This window comes from Panthera onca, chromosome B4, assembly GCF_046562875.1.
Source record: "Panthera onca isolate mPanOnc1 chromosome B4, mPanOnc1 haplotype 2, whole genome shotgun sequence".
Lineage (NCBI taxonomy): Eukaryota > Metazoa > Chordata > Mammalia > Carnivora > Felidae > Panthera > Panthera onca.
Window position 1 is genome coordinate 82,367,866 of NC_138345.1, and position 22,269 is coordinate 82,390,134.

Genomic DNA, 22,269 nt, shown 5'->3' on the forward strand with positions numbered 1-22,269 from the left:
GGGTGGCTCAGTCGGTTAAGCGACCGATTTCAGCTCGGGTCATGTTCTCACGGTTCGTGGGTTCAAGCCCCGCGTCAGGCTCTGTGCTGACAGCTCGGAGCCTGGAGCCTGCTTCAGATTCTGTGTCTCCCTCTCTCTCTCTGCTTCTCCCCTGCTCATGCTATGTCTCTCAAAAATAAACGTTAAGGGGCGCCTGGGTGGCTCAGTCGGTTAAGTGGCCGACTTCAGCTCAAGTCATGATCTCGCGGTCCGTGAGTTCGAGCCCCGCGTCGGGCTCTGTGCTCACAGCTCAGAGCCTGGAGCCTGTTTCGGATTCTGTGTCTCCCTCTCTCTGACCCTCCCCCGTTCATGCTCTGTCTCTCTGTCTCAAAAATAAATAAACGTTAAAAAATAAAAAAATAAAATCTTAAAAAAAATTTTAAATCAATCAATATCCAGTGAAAGTCCTAAAATTAATGCCAATTAATGCAATTAATGCTCCTTTCAAGAAAGATGAGGGAGATGGAGGAATTATATCTGTTTCCAGGCCCCTGTTTCTAGGCAAGATGCTTCTCTTTCACACCAATTAGACCCCAAAGGCAACACAGTCTTTAATTACTTTATCCTTCTTCTCCCTTTCACACAAAGTTTTCCTGAATTTGGAAATGTGACCAAAGATTTAGAACAAAAGCAGAGGAAGGGCTTGCAGTGTAATAGCAAAAACATCTCTAAATGCAACAGCAGGCACCACCATTCTTTTTTTTTTTTTTTTTTTTTTTTTTTACTTTGAGAGAGAGAGGGAATCCCAGGCAGGCTCCGCATTGTCAGAGCAGAGCCTGATGTGGAGTTCGACACCAGGATCCATCTCTGGAACCATCTCACCAACGGTGAGACCCTGACCTGAGCGAAATTAAGAGTAGGATGCTTAACGGACTGAGCCACCCAGGTGCTCCAGGCACCACCATTCTTAAAACACCATTCCTCTACTCCACCGTGGGAGAATTTCAATGGCTTTTGTACCCACTTAGATCCACTCTCTCTCTTTTTTTAATTTTCCTTTTGTTCTTCCCACTTTTATCAAGAGCATTTCCCCCCTACTGTATAGTATATATAGCAGTATAGTGACATTTCTTTGCCTGCGTGCCTACCCATGAAGCCTCATCCTTCATCACATGCACACTTCCAGACAAAGGCGTTTTTCTCCCCTAAAATTAAGTCTGGTTCTTTCAACCCTGACTTCTTCCTATAAATATTAAAAGAGAAAACTATACAAAGTCTTAGCCCAGGGCTTGGAAGATTAATTTCCTTTCTCAAAGATGTACAGCATAGTACTAGGCACTAGCGGCTACAAAGATGAATAGGACTTCTAACTATGAACAAGAAAGACTATAATAAAGGCTCTAAAAGAGATGTTCAGAAGATCGACATATCTGCCATCGACACGCCCACGAAGTCGCTTCTGTGCTTAATGTATTATCAGTTCCGTGACCACAGACAGACTCGCCAAGTAGTTTGCCTGACGACCTCGTTCCTCCTGGACATCTCTGCAGCTTCTCAAACACTTATCCCTGCGCCCTTTCTCGCTAGAGGTGTGAAACTACATCTCCCGAAAGGCCGCGTTGTCCCCTTCCTTCCTCCCTCTCCCGGTTCCGAGTCATGGCAACGGCGTGACGTGAGGGTACTGGGAGCTGCGGGAGCAGCGGTCGCGGCTTCAGTTTTAGCCTACCCGGCCGCCCGGGCGGGAGCAGGGGCGAGAGGAGCCGCAGCCCCGGGCAGCTCCTGCGCTCGGGGACCCTGAACCCGCCCGGCGGCCGCTTCCTGCCGCTTTTCCTCCCGAGCGAGGAAGGCGCAGCGGTTGTCAGAGCTGAGAATAAGGGAGGGTCGCGCGCATGGCCTCGGCGGGCGCGCGGCGGCTCCCAGCCGGGACGCGCGCGGCGGCCCAGCGCTGCTGCGGCTTCGCACTCCTCCCAGGCGCGCTCCCGGCTCCGCCCCCCGGCCCTCCGCGACGGCCGCGACCAATGAGGTGAGAGGGAGGTGAGGGCGTCTGCGCGGGTGTAAAGAGGGTCTTGTAGGGCCCCGAATTTGCACCTTGGAGGGTTGCGCTTCTGGGATGCAGGCCTGGCGTCGGGTGGCGCGGCAGCGGTCCACCTAGGAGTCTAATGTAGAACTTTGGGGAAGGTTTTTGCAAGTTATTCGCAAAGGGGAGTCCCCGGGGCGGGTTCCCAATCACTACTTGCCTCTCGCTCGCGCCCTGGCAACACCGGGCTTGGTGACGCCCCGGAGACTATGATACTTTGTGAGAGTCGTAGCTTTTAGCAGTAGCATAGCCCACGCTTAAAGGCAACTGCGCTTCGCACGCACCCCACTTTTTCCCATCTCCTCTCTCGGCACTGTCCTCAACTGCCCTCGACCTTTCGCACTCGTGACTGCCTGGCCAGGGTGCCTGGCGGGCTGCAGCAGGTGCTGGGGGAAAAACTTGTCTGGACGACCTTCCTCTGGGATGCACCGCACTTCCCCTTCACCTGGGAATGGTTGAGGAACACAAAGAATCATGACGTTGTCTCCCTTTCCTTTTATCCTTAGATTTCTGATGTCCTGCAGCCTCTTCTTGCCCCGGGCTGCCCAGGTCTTGGTGGCTGAGGCTGGCTTACCTCCCAGGCGTTCCTTCATGGGCTTTGCTGCCCCCTTCACTAACAAGCGAAAAGCTTACTCGGAACGTAGGATCATGGGGTGAGCATCCTCCCCTGTCCAGCATCCCTCCACATTGCCTTCCCCTCCAAACAAATGATCAAACCTAGGCTAGAATGTAAGGGTAGCAGTAGTGGACAAGATTCATCCCTGGCCATCCCTCTCCCCAGCTATTATTGCTAATCATTTATCCTTCCCTCCCAGCCTTCCAACTTTCATTTCCCCCTTCTTGGTTGCTGGGCATGTCCATTAAGTGAAATGTGACTAGAACTGGGCAATATAAGACAACAGGGTATTATTTCTCTGCTGACCTTTTATTATTTAACTTAAAAAGTTTTTTATTTTGAGAGAAAGCGAGCGAGCGCGCGAATGGAGGAGAGGCAGAGAGAATCCCAAGCAGGATTCTCTTCCCTGGGCTCCATCTGTACCTAGGGCTACTTTGTTAGAAAGTTATAGAACTAGGATCTGAGTTCTTGTGGGATCACTAGTAAAATGGACAGCCGGTGTTCCCCCTAGATAGTCTTTTTTTTTTTTTTTTTTTTTTTTTTTTTAATTTTTAAGGTTTGAGAACAGAACAAGCTAGGGAGGGGTAGAGGGGAGAGACAGAATCCCAAGCAGGCTCTGCGTCATCAGTGCAGAGTTTGATGTGGGGCTCGAACCCACACACTGTGAGATCATGACCTGAACCAAGATCGAGTCGGACGCTTAGCTTACTGCACCACCCTGGTGCCCCTAGATAGTCCCTCTTAAGATCAAAATAGTAAATGCAATAGCATTCTGTGAACTACAAAATATAAGGTAACGTTAACATCATGGAAATTTGTTTGCTTTTGGGAAGTCATAAATCCAGGTTTTGGGATCTCTAGTTCCTGATGATGAATAGTTAGTGGGCAAAGGTACTGGGGGAAAGGTACCCAGGGCAAGGAGGAACTTGACCCAGCTGGCAGTTCCTTGGCCTCTCTCTGTGATTCCTTCTCCTAGGTACTCAATGCAGGAGATGTACGAAGTGGTGTCCAATGTCCAGGAGTATCGTGAGTTTGTGCCCTGGTGTAAGAAGTCTTTGGTGGTATCTAGCCGCAAAGGTCACCTGAAGGCCCAGTTAGAGGTTGGGTTTCCACCTATTGTGGAACGTTACACGTCTGCTGTTTCCATGGTTAAACCTCACATGGTCAAGGTGAGGTGCTGGGAGGAGGGATTAATCAGCAAAAGTTTTGTGTTCTCTAGCATTTTTGCATTTAAGGGCTATTTTGGCCCTCTTTGTAATGATTTTATCTCCATGTGTCAAATACTTCCCTAATAAAACATTCGAAGGAAAGGAAAATATCTTTCATTTCTTTCTTATAGGCTCCTATACCTAGTATAGGTTTTATTCCATTTTTATATTGTTTAACTACCCGACTGTCCTTTTAGGCTGTTTGCACTGATGGCAAGCTCTTCAACCACTTAGAGACCATTTGGCGATTCAGTCCGGGTATTCCTGCCTACCCACGAACTTGCACTGTGGACTTTTCGGTGAGTCAGGAGGCTGTGTAGCATAGGGTTGTGGGAGCAGAGTGGAGGTACAATGACAGTTATTAAGTAAAGCTAGCACTTAGCATTTCCTAAGTCAGTGACACTTTTCCATAGGTCTGAGCTTACATCAAACATACTCTGTCCTCAGTCGTAAGTAAGGGCTTTTGAAGGGATCTAAGAACTAGATGGGGAGGGGAAGAAAAGGCACTGAATAGTATCCTTGCATTTGGCCAGGGACTATCCAACATGGTCTTGAATAGTTTCTGACTGTCTCTTACCCATTCCCAGATTTCCTTTGAATTTCGTTCTCTGCTGCACTCCCAGCTGGCCACCATGTTTTTTGATGAGGTTGTCAAACAGAATGTTGCTGCCTTCGAGCGTCGGGCAGCCACCAAGTTTGGTCCAGAAACAGCCATCCCCCGTGAACTGATGTTCCATGAGGTGCACCAGACTTGAGGCAAAGGATTGTTCCTGGCCTCTCCTCTACTCTCCCTCCCAATCCAATTCTCTTATTTATTTCATTTGGCTCCTGATCCAATCTAAGAGAAGAGTCTGTGTTTATAATGTTTTCCTTCTCAATTCCCCAGAAATTGGGCTCTAAGCTGGCTACAAATGCTGGGGCACAAAGGTAGGGGGGTATAGAAAGAAGACATGCCTAGGAGATGGTCAGGCTCACCTTGAGAGCCCCATATGCCTGATGTCTGCAGTCTTCTCATAGTGAATTATATTCAGGACTGTGTGGTTCTTTTTGGACCCTGTCAACATACCTTAGTGTCTGACCAGAGTAAGATAGCAACTTTTCTAAGGATTATATAAACCAAGCTTTTTCCTCTGACGGAGGTACTGGGTGGTCAATAATTGTTGCCCACCTAAGATGCTTCAGGAAATGCCTGAGATCTGGCCCCAGATTGAAATCCATATGATCTCACTTTTAAAAATATTTCCATGCTGCCTGGTTAGTGGAGAGCACGAAGCTGTCTTAACATCAGTGTCACAGGGGCAAGGAGAAAAAAAGCACTGAAGAGAATTGTACTCTTGGGTTGTACCTTATTCTTCTACTTGGCCTGAGTTTTTATAAAATTTCAATAAATTAATTGTGACAGTGTGAATTTGGCTTTTTTATATCATTTCTTGGGGGCACAGTGTGGATATAGCATAGTAGAAGAAAGTCATGGCTTCCTTCCTCAGGGGAGTAAAGGTGCAAGAAGGCCTCTTGGACATAGTGTCCCTGCTAACTATAGTAGCACATTCTACAAGCCAGGACCTAGTACCCACTCCCTTGCCTATTTATAGACTTTTTCAGAAGGTCAGTTGCAGGAGTCTCAGAACAGATTAATCTGGTCTCAGATCTACCATACAGCTGATGTCCTCAGGACCGCTTATTTTGAGGACCTCCTTAAGGTCCCTGCAAAGAATAGGCATTCCACACAATACCAGAGCCCTCTAGAGGCTCAGGTCCAGAGCCAGCAGTCCTCCTCTATTTGCCCTTGGTATGGTATGTTCCTTTCGCCCAATGGGCTGGACTAGTTTCCTTGGATTAGGCGCATAAGCAGTTTTGAGGTCTCAGCTACGGTCCTTGAGTGTTTACTCTTACAACAAAATTAAGAAGGACTTCTAATCTTGAGGAAAGACAGAAATCTCCTTTAGAAATTTCAGGTATCCTGTCTTATTAGGGTAAATAAATGTCAAAACCACCTAGAGATAAAGGGATGCACAGGACAACTTAAAACACACTTAGTCCAGGATCTTGCTAGCCAGATTCCTTACTTTATAACAGAGATTCTTCCAGGTCTTATTTAATAGCAGGCTCAAGCATTGTTAATAAAAACATTTATTTTGCATTTTATACAGAACAACCTGAAGTCTGGATCATGACTTGACAGTTACCCGGGGGTTTACAGACAATGTGTCCATCTCAGCGTGGTTCTGGGGATTAGGGTTCCACATAAACACAGGCAGGAGTTGCGAGGAAGGAAGGGGGCACTGTAGGAGTGTATTTCAATCCTTTCTTAAAGAAAAGGCAGTAGAGCATTCTGAGTCACTGAAACCTGTGCAAATGGGGCTTCTAAAAAATACTGTACTGTGAGCTCTTGAGGAAGGGGCCAGATAAGGATCTTGATAAATAAAGGGATATTTTCTTGTAGCAGGGGAAGAGGGAGGCCTATTACTTTTGTTCTCAGCCCCAAGACCTGATATTCAAAGGAAACCACATCCAATCTTAAATAATTTCCCTGCTAAGAAGTACCCATATCCCTGGAACCAGACTATGAAGATAGCATGCTGGTTATTCCCAAGTCCTTATTCAATGGCCCATAGCATATTAAAATAAAGTAGAAGAAAAAGATCAGAGGGTAGTGGCTTGTGTTCCACAGGACTAAAAAGTTTAGTACATGTTAAGCACTGATAAAGCCAAATGACTGGGAAGGACCACAGCTTAGACAGTGGCATATACAACCTGCTGGAAGAGGCCTAGTAAAGACCTCTAGTAAGGGGCAGGGGGGAAGGGTGGGGGGAGTCCACAGCACCCTCAGCTTGAGGTACAGCAGGTATAGACAATCTGGAAGGAGGGGAATATTAAAGCAGTGAGTAATAGAACACTCCCAGATCTTAATTTTCATAGGATAATTTTAAAAGAGAAAAATCAAACATTGGGTGCCAGTCACAACAAATGCCATGGCCTTTATGGTCACCTGGTAGCATAAAAAAAATGCCAAAGAGGTCTGCCTAACCCAACAGGTCTTGGTAGGAAGTGTCTGTGTGCATGGGAGAGAGCAATGAGGCTTCACAGAACTGATAATCCAACATGATTCCTATGGGAACAGAAGGGGCAGAGTCCCGATTTGCTGGCCTATGGAGGGCTGGGCTGAGTAGAACCAAAAGCTCTAAAGTCACTGCAGATTCTCTGCAACCAGCTTTGACCCAGGTAAAGAAGAGTCAGATTCTCACTCTAGAGGCGGTGGTGGTGGTGGTGGTGGTGGTGGTGGTGGTGGTGGGAGGGGGGGCCCAAACCTAACCCATACCACATGCATTAGTCCTGGTCACCCTACAGTTGATGGGCAACTCACCAGGCAGGAAAAAGGAACTGATTAGGGAAGAAGGGGTTACTTTTTATCTTTTAAAGTCTTAATTTCTATTTTAACTTCAAACTTATTATCAGTGCCTCAGATACAATTTAATCTTAAATCTTAAAAAGCCCCCTGAAACAAAACAAAATTATACTTTTTTTTAAAGCTCCCTCACTTTCTGGTAGTTAGTTTCCCCCCAGTCTCCAGTTTTACCCTGACTTAGAGTCCACAAACTTCATCAGACCATCCGTGCTCATTGACTTGGGCCTCTCTAGTGGGAAGCCTAGGGCTCGGCTCCAAATGAGCTGTGCCAGTACGCCCAGTGCCCGTGACACCCCAAACAGGACTGTGTAGTAATTCATCTCTGTCATGCCGTAGTACTGTAAGATAAAAGAGAAAAAAATTTTGTTAAAGGCTCTGAGGTAATAGCATGCATAAGTCCAGGGGCAGAGACCTTAACTGAGTCAGCCTCAAATAGAAATGACACTAGGAGGGGTGTCCAGGTGGCTCAGTCAGTTAAGCATCCAACTCTTGGTTTCAGCTCAGGTCACAATCTCACAGTTGTAAGTTCGAGTCCCACATCAGCTTCTCTGCAGAGCCCGCTTCGGATCCTGTCTCCCTCTCTCTCTGCCCTTCCCTGGCTCGCTTGCTCTCTTTTTCAAAAATAAACAAACATTAAGAAAAACTTTAAGAAAATAAAGAAATGCACCAGGAAAAGTACAGTAATTGGGATTTTGAAAAGACAGCACCCCTTTCCTTCTGCCTGTACCTGCCCTCTGCCACAGGCAACTTTATCAAAAAGGTAAAGAAGGAGGTATGAGTTGCTCTGACTAGGAAGTTGATTTTTTGCATGGCAGAGAACATTAGGGTTTGGCACAAATTAAAGGGAGAGCAGGGAAGGGAAGACTCACCTGGAGCAGCACCCCACTGTGAGCATCTACATTGGGCCAAGGATTTTTGGCCTTGCCCTGCTCTAACAGGACATTGGGCACAATCTTGTACAGCTGAGCAACAAGCTTAAACATGGAGTCATGAGGCAGGTGTTTAAGAGCAAACTCTCGCTGACAGGTATATCGTGGATCAGTCTTCCTTAGTACTGCATGGCCATAGCCTGGGACAACCTGTAAAGAGGGAGGGTAAAAAAGCCAGCTGTATTCTCAAGTAGAAATTCTTCTTTTCTAAATTCTTCAGGCTAGATAAACAGAAGATGGGGCAGGGAGAGAATTTCCTTCTCTAACACAGGGACCTCTCTCATTCTATTCTCTTTAATTCTTCTAAATTGCACAACTTGGGTCTTGGCTTCTTTCCTAGTTGCTAAGCATCTCTGCTTACCCGTCCTGAGTTGAGTGTGTTCCATATGTAGTCTCGTAACTTCTCATCTGACACATCTTTGCCAACTTCTTTTTGTAGTTGTGTCAGCCAAACAAGTACTTCCTATGGGTAAGGTTTGGGGAATAAGATAGTGTCAACACATATGCCAGGAGGGAAAGGCAAGATCAGAAGAAAAGCATGAGAATAAGAAAAACATGAAGCAGGAAAAGAAAAGGAATAGTCTTACCTGATTTGCCAAACCATGTAGGGGCCCTGCTAGCCCGTTCATGGCTGCTGCAAAGGACAGGTAGGGGTCTGAAAGGGCACTGCCCACCAAGTGGCTGGTATGGGCACTTACATTGCCTCCCTCATGGTCACTGTGGGGAAGTAAGAAAGGAGAATCAAGGCAAGAGAGGAGAAAAAGGGGCAGACTATGAAAACATAGACCTTGCTGTTCTCTTATCACATGCTAGCCTAGTTATGGGCTCACACTAGCCTATGGCCAGTCAGTTATACATAAGCTCTTGTAAGAGATGTCCCAATCTCATTACCAGCCTTTGTTCACTAATCCACAGGGCTGGAGAGGTTACTGGTTGATGATGCCTGTCTGTGTGCCAAGCTCCTGGACGCTCACTCCAGCTTTAATAGGAATGGCCAGAAGAGGGAGCTCCTGGAAAGCTGAAAGATCACCTACTGTGAGCAATTAGTACTTTTCCCCAGCTTCTTAGAAACATTACTTTGTTCTTAGAAAGGTTATGATTATTTCCCTATACCTCTGGATTTCCTTTACTAGATTCCTCTCTTGTCTTATGTGCCATGTTTCCATTTCCTTGTTGCCTACTGCCTGTTCCCAGAAGAGATTGTTCAGGAGCTTTTCTTAAAATTTTCTACCAATCCAGGCAAGGAGCTATGGTTGCTGGGTCTAGCTTACCTGTGGATGGTGAGGTACAAGCGCATGAGCTCAGTGAACTGAGCATCAGTATAGCCTAACATGTTGGTGAAATTATGGGACCAGTCCAGCTTAGAGTCAATGGCCCCGATACTGCTGCCCTCCCGATAGAGATTCCGGTAGATCTTTGCTGCAACACAAGGTAGCTTTGCGATAAGATCCATACAATCTTCATAAATCAACTGATAAGAGGAAAATGGAGAGGAAAAAAAAGAAAGAAAAAGATTTATCAACAAAGAAGAATTAGGCAAGGATGCTGTTTGTCCTCCATGGATTGGGCTATTTGGTTGATGCTCAGTGGTTATATATGGAGGTTAACAACAATAACCATTTAACTAAATAACTTTTATGACCCAGGCTCTGCACTAAGTGATTTACACATAATATCTTGTGTATACTAAAACATTATTTTTGGGGTGCGTGGGTGGCAAAATCAGTTAAGCATCTGACTTGATTTCAGCTCAGGTCATGGTCCCAGGGTCATGGGATCGAGTCCCAAATCAGGCTCCTCTCTAAGCATGGAGCCTGCTTGAGATTCTCTCTCTCTACCCCTCTCCCCCACTCACACACACTCTAAAACAAAACAAAACAAAATGTTATTTCTAATTTTTGCCACTCTACTAAGTACGTAATGACCTCCATTTTATAAGTGAGTAAACAAGCTCTTAGCATTCAGTTAAATGCCAAAGTCAGATTTTGAACGCTTTTATGTTTAACCATGATCTTTCCCACTACCTGACTTTGCACTCAATGAATGTGCTAAGATACTAGGTTTTAGAAATTAATTCTGTTCCATCTTTCAAAGAAAATTCACCATATATGCTAAGGGTCAAAGAGTAGCATTCAATTGTTAGTTAATAATAAAGGCTTCCATTTTTAAGCACTTACTAACAGGCACTGTGATATATTATTTGCATTTTTTTTACCCTCACAACAGTCCCGTAAGGTAATATATCCCTCATTTTATAAATCAAGAAATTGGGGCTTGGCCAGGTTAAGTTACATGCACAAAGTTACCCACTCAGCTAATAAGCATCATGCAGCTTAAACAATTATTAATTCATGGACACTCTTGTTTCATCTACACCCTTACTTTCTCCTCTCACCTCCCAAGTTATTTTGAATGAATTCCAGACATATATTCCAACATGTAAACGTTTAAGCATATATCTCTAAAAGATAAAGGCTGTTGATAAAAACAAAATCACAAAACCATTATCCCAAAGGGAAAAAAATTAATAAATCCTCAATATCATTAAATATCTACTCAGTATTCAAATTTCCCTGATAATAAAGCCCCCCACCCCATGTGTTTGATTCAGGACAGAAAAACCCACGTTGCAATTGTTTGTCTCTGAAGTCTCTTTTAATCAATGTTAAGTTCCCTGTCATGCTTTCCTTTTTTAAAAAAATCTTTTTTTATATTTTATTTTTTAGAGAGAGAGCAAATGGGGGGCAGGGGGAGGAGGGAAAGAAAGAAAATCTTAAGCAGGCTCCATGATCAGTGCGGAGCCTACCACAGGACTTGATCCCACAACACTGGGATCATGACCTGAGACGAAATCAAGAGTTGGACGTACCACCTAGGTGTAGTGTACCCCCCACCTTTTTCACTTTGCAATTTATTTGTGGAAAATCGGATCACTTCTTTTGGAGAATTTCCCAGTTTAGATTTTGCTGGTTATATACCTGTGATGTCATTTAACATGTTCCTCTGTCGATTGTATTTTGTATAAAACTGATGGATCTAAAGGCTTGAGTAGATTCCAGTTCAATTTTTTTTTTTTTAGCAAGACTACTCAAATGAGCACCAGGTGACGTATAGAAGTGTTGAATCACTATATTATAATCTGAAACTAATATTACACTGCATGTTAACTAACTGAAATTCAAACTTAAAAAAAAAAAAGACTACCTGATAAATAGTGTTGTGTTCATTTATTAAGAGAAACATAGAAGAAGAAAAAAAAAAGAAACACAGGGGGTGCCTGGCTGGCTCACTGGGTAGAGCATAAGACTCTTGATCTTGGGGTTATAAGTTCAAGACCCATGTTGGATACAGAAATTACTTAAAAATAAAATCTTAAGAAAGAGAAACATAATCTGGTTGCCTCTTTTTGTGATGTTAATAGCTTGCTCAACTCTTCTGTATTATTTCTAAAAAATGTTTATTTATTTTGAGAGAGAGGAAAAAGAGAGAGCACATGGGGGAAAGACATTGAAAGAGAGAGACAGAACCCCAAGCAGGCTCTGCACTGTCAGCGCAGACGAGAAGCTCCAAGTCATAAACCATGAGATCATGACCTGAGCCAAAATCAAAAGTCTGGATGCTTTACCAACTGAGCCATTCAGGCACCTTTCTTGTGTGTCAATTTTATCTTCTCAAAGGGAATTTTAAGTTCCTTAGAGATAAGACAGGGTTTTGGTATTTTGTTTTCTTTTTTTTAAGTAACTTAAAGGGGCGCCTGGGTGGCTCAGTCGGTTGGACGTCCAGCTTTGGCTCAGGTCATGATTTCACAGCTTGTGAGTTCGAGCCCCGCATCGGGCTTGTGCTGACAGCTCAGAGCCTGGAGCCTGCTTCAATTCTGTGTTTCCCTCTCTCTCTGCCCCTACGCCGCTTGTGCTCTCTGTCTCTCATAAATGAATAAACATTTAAAAAAAAAATTAAAAATAAATAACTTAAAAAAAAAATCTGCTTTCATCCACAGTTCCAGGTATATAGAAAGCATGGACTAAATACTTATTGGTTGTGGGGCGCCTGGGTGGCTCAGTCGGTTAAGCGTCCGACTTCAGCTCAGGTCACAATCTCGCGATCTCGCGGTCCGTGAGTTTGAGCCCTGCGTCAGGCTCTGGGCTGATGGCTCAGAGCCTGGAGCCTGCTTCCGATTCTGTGTCTCCCTCTTTCTCTGCCCCTCCCCCGTTCATGCTCTGTCTCTCTCTGTCTCAAAAGTAAATAAACGTTTAAAAAAAAAAATTAAACATAAATAAATAAATACTTATTGGTTGATATTGTTACATGGTGCTACTATACAAGTTAACTAGCTAAATGCTCCTGCAGGAAGTCATAAGGTTTCAGTAGTTTTCTTCAAAGAGCAAAATCTATAATAACTAGCCTAAATGAGTTAATCTCTATAGTGTCATGTATTATTCAAGTATCAAATATCAAGTAAACTAAAATATATGCACGTGCACACACACACACACATTCAGTGAATTTTGTAAATGCTACCAGATTCAATAAGAATACTGCCAAAATTAGGGGCACCTGGTAGCTCAGTTTGTTAAGCATCTGACTCTTGATTTTGGCTCAGGTCATGATCTCATGGTTCATGAGTTCGAACCCTGCATCAGACTCTGTGCTGACAGTGTGGAGCCTGCTTGGGATTCTCTGTCTCCCCCTTGCTGCCCCTCCCCTGCTCGCTCGCTCTCTCTCTCTCAAAAATAAACTTGTAAATAAAAATAAATTAAAAAAATGTATTACAAAAAGAAAACTGCCAAAATTAAAAAGCTACTTGAAACAAGAAACACTCAGCTAACAATTGCAAATTCTCAAGAGGTTACTTACATGATAATCATATGATTAACCATACTTCCATGCAGATTTACATTCCCCCAAGGAAGTAAGTTGCTTCCAGAAGCCTGCATCAAGCATATGCAGTTTTAAGAGACTTGGACTGATTAGCAGAATGCCAAGAACAGGATTCTGGGCTAGATAAACTATTATCTGTGGTGTGTATACTAACTTGCAAAACTATTTGGAAAGTATGAATGGCCACATCGAAAAGAAGCCACATAAAAGGAGATTGTGTCATCTTCTACTACTGAGAATGGAGTTTATAAAGCAACCTGTAACAGACCAGGCATGACAATATGGGATCCTTACCCTGCTTTTTATAGTGGTCAATGCTGTACAGTCAAGAAGAGATCAAAACAAAACAAAACAAAAACTTACAGAGAACTCCTGTTATTTTTCCTTTAATAAGCTAAGATTGAGGTGCTATTTAGGTATTTGTACCAACACATTCTTCATTGATAAAGCCTTGGAAAAAAGATGTTAAAATATGCCAACATCACAACTATCTGGAATAAAGGTTATAAAAATGACCATCATCATCATCATGAGCCAGCATCTCTATGGCTAGTAAAATCCTGGTCAGGTAGTTAGCAAACAATCATCATCATCATCATTATTTTTTTTTTTAAGTTTATTTATTTATTTTGAGTGACACAGAGAGAGAGAGGGAGAGAGAGAGAGAGAGATAGCAGGAGTGGGGGAGGGGTGTGCAGAGACAGAGGGAGAGAGAGACAGAGAGAGAGAGAGAGAGAGATAGAGAGAGAGAGAGAGAGAGAGAGAGAATCCTAAGGAGGCTCTGCACTCAGTGCAGAGCCCAATTCAGGACTCAATCTCATGAACGAGGTGTCAGGACCTGAGCCAAAATCAAGAGTCTTACGCTTAAATGAGCCACCCAGGTGCCCCAGCAATCAATCATTATTGAGATGACACAGAAAAAGAAGAGAGCCAGTATTTATGGTGAAGAGCCCCTAGACTGAAGCAAACTCAAGTTTGAATCTGGTCTCTATCACTTATTAACTGCATGGCATTGGGTAAGCTACTTCATAGCTTTAATCCTGTTTTTCCATTCAGTAAAATGAGAGTAACAAATAATATCTACCTCATAGGGCTGTTCTGAGGATTAAATCAGATAATGAATGTAAAGCATTTAAGCACACTATTTGGTATGTTTTCAAGAGTTATTAGGTTTTCAGATGATTTTATCATAAAAGCTTCAAAACCTATGTATACCATTTATAGGCTTTACAGAAGGTGGCATTACTAGCAAAATTTGATGGGTCAACTACTTTGCAAATTTTACCTAATACAACATCTTAAGACTACTTCACAATTAAATAGCTGGTTACATCACAGTAATTTCCTGGTCATGAGTGAAGTGAAGTCACTCAGAAAAAGACCTAACTTTTTCAATTCAATAGATTATACTATTTATCTCTGTTACGGAAGAAATGTTGCAGGCGGTAGATCATCCACTTGAGGTATATGTTAAAAAACAAAAAAATAGTATGAACTGATGGTTCTAGTAAAAACTCAGATCATACAAAAACAACATAAATTAAAAAAAAAATTTTTAATCTTTGGGGCGCCTGGGTGGCTCAGTCAGTTAAGCGGCCGACTTCGGCCCAGGTCATGATCTCGCGGTCCGTGAGTTCGAGCCCCGCGTCGGGCTCTGTGCTGACGGCTCAGAGCCTGGAGCCTGTTTCAGATTCTGTGTCTCCCTCTCTCTGACCCTCCCTTGTTCATGCTCTGTCTCTCCCTGTCTCAAAAATAAATAAAATGTTAAAAAAAAAATTAAAAAAAGAAAAAAAAAAGAAAAAAAAATTTTTTAATCTTTATTTTATTTTATTTTTTTTAATTTTTTTTTTTAACATTTATTTATTTTTGAGACAGAGAGAGACAGAGCATGAACAGGGGAGGGGCAGAGAGAGAGGGAGACACAGAATCTGAAACAGGCTCCAGGCTCTGAGCCGTCAGCACAGAGCCCGATGCGGGGCTCGAACTCACAGACCGTGAGATCATGACCTGAGCCGAAGTCGGGCGCTTAACCGACCGAGCCACCCAGGCGCCCCTTTAATCTTTATTTTTGAGAGAAAGAAAGAGAGACAGAGAGAGACAGAGTGTGAGCAGGGTGGGGGCAGAGAGAGAGAGAGAGAGAGAGAGAGAGAGAGAGAGAGAGACAGACACACACAGAATCTAAGGTAGGCTCCAGGCTCCAAGCTATCAACACAGAGCCTATGCGGGGCTCAACTCGTGAACCACGAGATCATGACCTGAGCTGAAGTCGGATGCTTAACCGACTGAGCCACCTAGATGCCCCTCAACATACATTTTTAAACAGAAATAACCAGTTGAATGATGCTGTACATTTCTACTTAAGTAGACTATGGTTAAATTAACCAAGACAGAGAACTGAATAGAAATAGTGTGTCTGACTTTTGAGAGAGATACAAGATCTAACAGCAAAAGAGCATGAAGCTCTATTAAACTCGTTACTGGTGCTAATTTTTGTGCAGTGTGAACTTACCAGACACACATCCTAAGGGTGACAAATATATCAGTATTGCTTATAAATATTCTCCCAAAGATTGGCAGAGTCCTGAAATATAACATGTTTACCTCAAGATAGCCACCCTCAGATGACAATCTCAAAGAAATTATGGCAGAACAGTCAATCAATGGCTACATGTTGAAAAGGAGGCAACAGCAAGCAGAGGAATACAAGATTCATTTTAATGATTCAATAACGGACAGTATGAAACAATGAAGCATGTTTGGATGTACCAGAAATATCTTATAGGCATCTATTTTTTTTAATTTTTTTTTTTTTTTTTTAACATTTATTTATTTTTGAGACAGGGAGAGACAGAGCATGAACAGGGGAGGGTCAGGGAGAGGGAGACACAGAATATGAAGCAGGCTCCAGGCTCTGAGTTGTCAGCACAGAGCCCGATGCGGGGCTAGAACCCACAGACCGCAAGATCATGACCTGAGCCGAAGTCAGCCGCCTAACCGACTGAGCCACCCAGGCGACCCTAGGCATCTATTGCAAAGCATGAAGAAGCTATTTTCTCCCCTTCTCATTACAGTCAAGACAACAGCACTGTAAACAGTAACGGGCACATCTGAGCAGTCAATTTCTAAAAGACAAGCTATTTTTTTGATAGCATGCTCCCAGCTGGCAGTGCAGAGCCCAACGTGGGGCTCAAACTCACAAAACTGCGAGATCATGACCTGAGTCAAAATCAAGAGTCAGATGCTTAACCAACTGAGCCACCCAGGCACCCCTAAAAGATAAGTTTTAAAGTAGAAGAACTACTGGTCTTGATTTAACCTTTTCTGTTATGATGACCCACACAAATAACCATTACTTGAAAAGCATTTAAAACAGAAAATGGAGGGGTGCCTGTGTGGCTCAGTTGGTTAAGCATCCGATTCTTGATTTTGGCTCAGATCATGATCTCATGGTTTGTGAGTTTGAGACCCGCATTGGGCTCTGCGCTGACATTCTGCTTGGAATTCTCTCTTCCTATCTCTCTCCAAATAAATAAATAAACATTAAAATATACATATATACACATACATGAAAATGGAAAGCAATATATTCAGATTACACAACATTCTGAACTTGCTGATATATGGATTTATAAATGTTTTAAGTGCTTGTGAATGTGTATATTGTCCATCATTCCTATACCTTCCTTCTCAATGCTAACCAAACTAATTTAAAATTCTCCTTCCCCCTTTCCCCTAATAACAAACATAATTCTTTATACGCAATTGGCATTGAGTAAATATTGACCAACCAAATGAAGCAGGATTTGCCAAAACCCCAAGGGAATTGCATCAGACCAGTGGACCATGCTATTCTGCAGAAAGGAACTGTTCCTATAATACCTGTCTCCAAATAAAAGAAAATGAGATGTCCCACTGTAAACTTAGCCAGATAACTTGTACTTTACCCAGTTTTTCTGAGTACTCTGTGGGGTATTGGAAAGAGGATGGAAGGAATTAGGTACTATGTGTTGGGACAAGGTACAACAGTCTTCTTATACTCCAACTAGCTCAAACTATTAGGATCACATTTCATTTTCAGAAAATAAAGCGCATCTGTTTCTGGATCCTACTTCCAGGATACTAACGACCCTTCTGCTCCTGACAGGTATCTTGAGTGGGACAGTACAGAACAGTGGCTGATTGGCACTGTCCTCCTAGACTCTAGAACTGACTTAGTTTCCATTCACCTAACTTCTCAAGGTTCTCCTTATTTGAAGTTAAAAACAAGAAGGGACTGGGGCGCCTGGGTGGCGCAGTCGGTTAAGCGTCCGACTTCAGCCAGGTCACGATCTCGCGGTCCGTGAGTTCGAGCCCCGCGTCAGGCTCTGGGCTGATGGCTCAGAGCCTGGAGCCTGTTTCCGATTCTGTGTCTCCCTCTCTCTCTGCCCCTCCCCCGTTCATGCTCTGTCTCTCTCTGTCCCAAAAATAAATAAAAAACGTTAAAAAAAAAAAAACAAAAAACAAGAAGGGACTTTTTGTGGCTAGGGTAAGACTACTCTGAAATCTTTCTCAGGGATCCTGCAATTAAGTCACATCCTTTTCAGTGTTCTAACAGCCCTGTGTAATCTCTCCATTACAGCAAGATTACTGAATTGTAGTTTTCGTTTTTGTTTTAAGCAGGCTTCATGCCCAGCACAGAGCCCAACGTGGGATTTGAACTCACGACCCCAAGATCAAGACCTGAACTGAGATTAAGAGTCAGACACCACCCAAGTGCCTCCTGAATTGTAGTTTTTTTTACATGTATATGACCTTAACCAAACCAAGAACCTTGGTGACACAAAGCATGTTCCATTTACCTTTGCGATCCCAAGGACTGGAAAAAACAAACAAACAAACAAACAAACAAAAAAACAAGCTTAAATAAAAATTTATTAAAGGAGTTTCTGGCGTAACTCAGAGAAGTAATTCTCCTAAACATTCCTTTTTCTTCCTTCATACTTAAGTCCTTTCAATCCCCATCACACATCAATCATTGCATCAGAATTTCCTACCTCCCAGTACTTGGTTCGGTTGATACCCTCTGCATATGCTCGGGCAAAGTTGCTTTCACTGTTGAGGGCTGTAATGGCTGCACTGAGCTGAGACATGGGATGTAGATTGGTGGGAAAGTTGTCTAGCATGGTGACCACATGGGAAGGTAGAGCTGCCCTCTTTGCCCACTCTTTTGAAAGCCAAGACACCTGTGGTAAGGGAGACACTGGTCAGAACACTATGCGAGGAAAAAGAAGAGAAATAAAAAGACAGTGACATCTGAGTAAAGAAAATCCAAGAGAATACAACCCAATCCACTTATACAGCAGAAGTCTGATCTGATTCCTTCCCCTCACTACACATCCCTAAAAAATACCACCCAGAGTCAGATCAGGATTAGGTGTCTGAGATTAGAGAAAGGCAAAGAAGGAGAAGAATGAGAAGGGCTAACATCCTTCTGTTTTACCTGTTCTTCTGTTGGGATTTGTCCAGTTACCAGCAACCAAAATAAGCCCTCTGGCAGGGGTTCTTCACCCCCTTTAGCCTTGGGCAGCAGTTTCTGGCATTCAGGGATACTGTAACCTCGGAAACGGATGCCCTGGAGGGAGAAGAGTAAGAGGTACAAATCGTAAGTTTATTACCCTAGAAGTCACATAATTGACTAGTCCCACTCTTACCAGATCTTTCAACAAGTTAGAAAGGCTCCATGCCCAATGTGGGGCTTGAACTCACGACTGTGAGATTGAGTTGGAAACTCTTCTGACTGAGCTACCCAGACAGCCCTAGAATAGAATTTTTAAAGCTTAGATCTCCACATAACTTAATTCTGCTTGGTACTTTTAGTTTTACTCGTTGATATATTAAATAGGTATACTTGTTCTTCAGTTATCCCATATAAACCTATTTTCCATCTTCCAAAACATGAAGACAGATGCTTTATTTTGTTTTCCTTACCCTCACTGGTCTAATCCATGCTGTGCACAATAGTCAGTAAACTCAGTGATTATTACTGATTGACATGAGGGTCTCTTACCTCATCAGGATCAAGAACTGATGTTTCATATACCAATCCCTTCATGCCTCTCATGCCACCATACATCTAAAGAAAAAGACAGATGTAACCAGTAATCAGAATAATTCAAGCTAGAGTTTGTTAGTGCTTCATGGGATCTGAAAGAGGAAATTTATTCTCTGATTTGCAAGACTTGGTCTGTGGAAAGAAGATTCCTGAGGAGGTAGCATACTATAGAATGGGACTTTGCAAGGAAGACTGCTAACATTAGAAATGAAATTCTTAAGTTGAAAAATTGCTATCTTTATTTAATGTGTCTGCCTCTGTTTGTTTCCTTTTCTTCTTGTATTTTTCTTTTACCTACTCTTACTCCCTCGTTCTCACCAACCAAAGTAAACAGAATGAGTTCTATAACAGGGAAAGGAGATAGAGACCAAAGGCTAAACACTGCTGTGGAATTATCATTTGAGCTGCTCAGACTCTTAGGGCTGGAGAAGAAGCCATCCTAAAGTTACTCTAGAGAGCCTGCTAGCGCTGTCATATAATTGGATGGTCAGGATGGCATTAACTGTAACTTTTAAATTTTTGTTTATTTACTTATTTAATATAATTTGTCAAATTGGCTTACATACAACATCCAGCGCTCATCCCAACAAGTGCCCTCTTCAATGCCCATCACCCACTTTTCCCTCCCCCACCCTCCTTAAATTTTTTTTAATGTTTATTTATATTTGAGAGAGAGAGAGCACACTCAGGAGCACAAGCAGGGGAGGGGCAGAGAGAGAGAGATGGAGACAGAATATGAAGCAGGTTTCAGGCTCTGAGCTGTCAGCACAAAGCCCAATGTGGGGCTCAAACTCATGAGCTGTGAGATCATGACCTGAGCTGAAGTTGGACACTCAACTGACTGAACCACCCAGGCACCCCATGGACAGCATTAACTCTAACAGAGAGCTCTTGCTCCAAAAGCTGAGGGGTTGGGAAAAGGAACAGAAACTTCATTCATCCCTCTCGTAGGTAAATTAGGTTAAGCTAACTATTAAATTTATAGAAAAGAAGAGTCTAATTTTTTTTAAATTTATTTTTGAGAGAGAGAGAGAGAGAGAGTGCAAGCTGGGGAGGGGCAGAGAGAGAGACACACAGAATCCAAAGTAGGCTCCAGACTCTGAGCTGTCAGCACAGAGCCTGATGTGCGGCTCAAATTCACGAACCATGAGATCATGACCTGAGCCGGAGTTGGACGCTCAACCGACTGAGCCACCCAGGCGCTCCCCCCCAACTTTTTTTTAAGAGAGAAAGAATGAGCATGAGCGGGGGAGAGGGAGAGGAGAGGCAGAGAGGAAGAAAAAGACAGAATCTTAATCAGGCTCCATGCTCAGTGCAGAGCCCAACGTGGGGTTTGATCCCATGACCCTAGGATCATGATCTGAGCCAAAATCAAGAGTCAAGACACTCAACCGACTGAGCCACTGTTCTGAGGCACCCCAGAACAGTCTAATGTCTAATGAACATCATAAGCTCCAACATTTCCATGTATGGGACAGAATGCTTCTGAATAGTCAGTGAAGAGAATGGTATTTTCGTTGAAGCATATTACAGAGCTACTTTTCCAGCCCAAACCCCACAATCCTTACCATGTCCACAGTGATTTGACCCACTACTGTCTTGCCATGTTGCTGCCTGAAGGTCTTTACTCTGGCTTGCTCCTTGGGTATCAGATCTGCCAATATGTCTTTCAAATTCTAAAAAGAGAAGTAGAAAGGCTAAGTGATGGTCAAAATATTGATTAGATTTCCTACAAAATAGGTATGTTAAGACATCTTTTTAGAATTTGGCTTTCTCTATCGGCCAGGGAAATCTGGCCAACTACTCGGCACAGATGAAAAAGAATTAAGCAGAAAGGGAGGGAATGAGGAGTTTACTATTGGGTCATAGTTTCAATTTGGGAAGGTGCAAAAGTTCTGGAGATGGATAGTAGTAATAGTTGTACTTAATGCCACTAACCTATACACTTAAAAATCATTAAAATGGAAATTTTTGTTATATATATTTTACCACAACTAAAAAAAGAAATTAGGCAAACATATTTGATATCCCACCTCGCTATACTATTGAATAAATTATTTCTTAAAATAGTAGTAATAATAATAGTTACAACAATAGTAACAATGGACACCTCTCAGAGATACTCAGGATATGATGAGAGGCTAGGTGGCAACCAACGGTCGCTTACTGCCCCCTCAATCTCAGGATCAGATTGCCTCAGTGATTCTCAGTCCTCTTTTCCAAACCTTACCGTAGGGGACGCACTGGCATGCCGAGCAGCAAGAACAAGACACGATGCGTTCTGTAAAGAAAACACAAAACCTTATGCAACAGTTATTCCTCCTTCCTATGTATTAACAAGAAGGAGTTATAGTGACTCATCCTCTCTCTGTGTCTCCATCTTAGCCTCTAAGGACAGTCTGACATAAATTTTAAAAATTAAAAAAAAAAAAAAAAGTTGTAAAAGGCCTTGCACAGCTTTGAAAGAGTTCCTAGTCTGGAGGCAGTAGCAGATTTAACTCTGCCTCTTGCATCCATAGCTTTAATAGCATTCCCTGGGGAGAGGCTCTTTCCCATTATCTGGGTTTCAGGGCTTGGCTTGGTTAGGCACAGAAAAGGTCAGAGAGGCAGTTGTTGAGTACCCAGGCCATCCCAATCTGTCAGTAGTTCTGAGTGGCCCTGAGAAAAGCAAATGAGGAAACTGATCAACTACTCAACCCTGCTGGTAAGATCTGTCCAGCACCTAGTCTTTTGGAAGCACTTCAACCTCTCCAGTCTAGGAGAGCCCACAGGCAGAAGGAGCCTTTCACCACACTACTTCAAAGGTTCCTGGAAAAAGCACACAGAAGACAGAATATCTACAATGTAACAACAGACAACAGTACTGGGAAACTAGAAAACTGGAAAATTCCCTTCTAAATGTTGAGAGAAAATAATTATTAAGCTAGAGTTCTATATCTAGGTGAGAAAAAAATCTTAACAAAGGGGGTGAAATAAAGACATTTCAGATAAACAAAAGCTGAGTTTATCACCTAAATACCTGTACTAAAGGAATTTTTAAAGATATACTTTAGAACCATATAGACAGGTCTGAGATTCAAGACTA

General features: G+C 43.0%; 2 protein-coding genes across 5 annotated transcripts in view; one reads left to right on the forward strand and one right to left on the reverse strand.

The window, feature by feature from the left end:
- The first annotated feature begins 1,690 nt into the window (after positions 1-1,690).
- Positions 1,691-17,989, forward strand: COQ10A (coenzyme Q10A). Of its 4 annotated transcripts, none has more exons than XM_060657274.3 (6): positions 1,691-2,002; positions 2,563-2,709; positions 3,649-3,841; positions 4,078-4,179; positions 9,131-9,250; positions 17,750-17,989. In XM_060657274.3, the coding sequence occupies exons 1-6, from the start codon at positions 1,869-1,871 to the stop codon at positions 17,819-17,821; spliced, it is 768 nt and encodes a 255-aa protein (XP_060513257.1). In that variant the 5' UTR covers positions 1,691-1,868; the 3' UTR covers positions 17,822-17,989. The 4 variants fall into 4 exon arrangements, with proteins under 4 accessions (XP_060513257.1, XP_060513258.1, XP_060513262.1 ...); XM_060657275.3 differs by having other exon boundaries at positions 17,753-17,989; XM_060657279.3 differs by lacking the exon at positions 9,131-9,250 and having other exon boundaries at positions 17,753-17,989.
- Positions 5,993-22,269, reverse strand: part of CS (citrate synthase) — a 28,037-nt gene continuing 11,760 nt past the window's right edge. The window contains exons 2-11 of the mRNA XM_060657271.3: positions 21,415-21,465; positions 20,753-20,860; positions 19,140-19,205; positions 18,573-18,704; positions 18,127-18,315; positions 9,487-9,686; positions 8,803-8,932; positions 8,577-8,678; positions 8,156-8,365; positions 5,993-7,624 (exon numbers count right to left, since the gene is read on the reverse strand). Coding sequence (XP_060513254.1) covers positions 7,454-7,624; positions 8,156-8,365; positions 8,577-8,678; positions 8,803-8,932; positions 9,487-9,686; positions 18,127-18,315; positions 18,573-18,704; positions 19,140-19,205; positions 20,753-20,860; positions 21,415-21,465 — 1,359 coding nt within the window. The 3' untranslated portion in view covers positions 5,993-7,453. The remainder of the gene's footprint in view (positions 7,625-8,155; positions 8,366-8,576; positions 8,679-8,802; positions 8,933-9,486; positions 9,687-18,126; positions 18,316-18,572; positions 18,705-19,139; positions 19,206-20,752; positions 20,861-21,414; positions 21,466-22,269) is intronic.

What these genes read in the sequence shown, in the direction of transcription:
- COQ10A (XM_060657274.3), top strand. Translation starts at nt 1,869, where the DNA reads ATGGCCTCGGCGGGCGCGCGGCGGCTCCCAGCCGGGACGCGCGCGGCG. An exon ending in CGACGGCCGCGACCAATGAG is followed by an intron (nt 2,003 to 2,562) that starts GTGAGAGGGAGG and finishes TTTTATCCTTAG; the next exon opens with ATTTCTGATGTCCTGCAGCC. An exon ending in AAGCTGAAAGATCACCTACT is followed by an intron (nt 9,251 to 17,749) that starts GTGAGCAATTAG and finishes TTTTGTTTTAAG; the next exon opens with CAGGCTTCATGCCCAGCACA.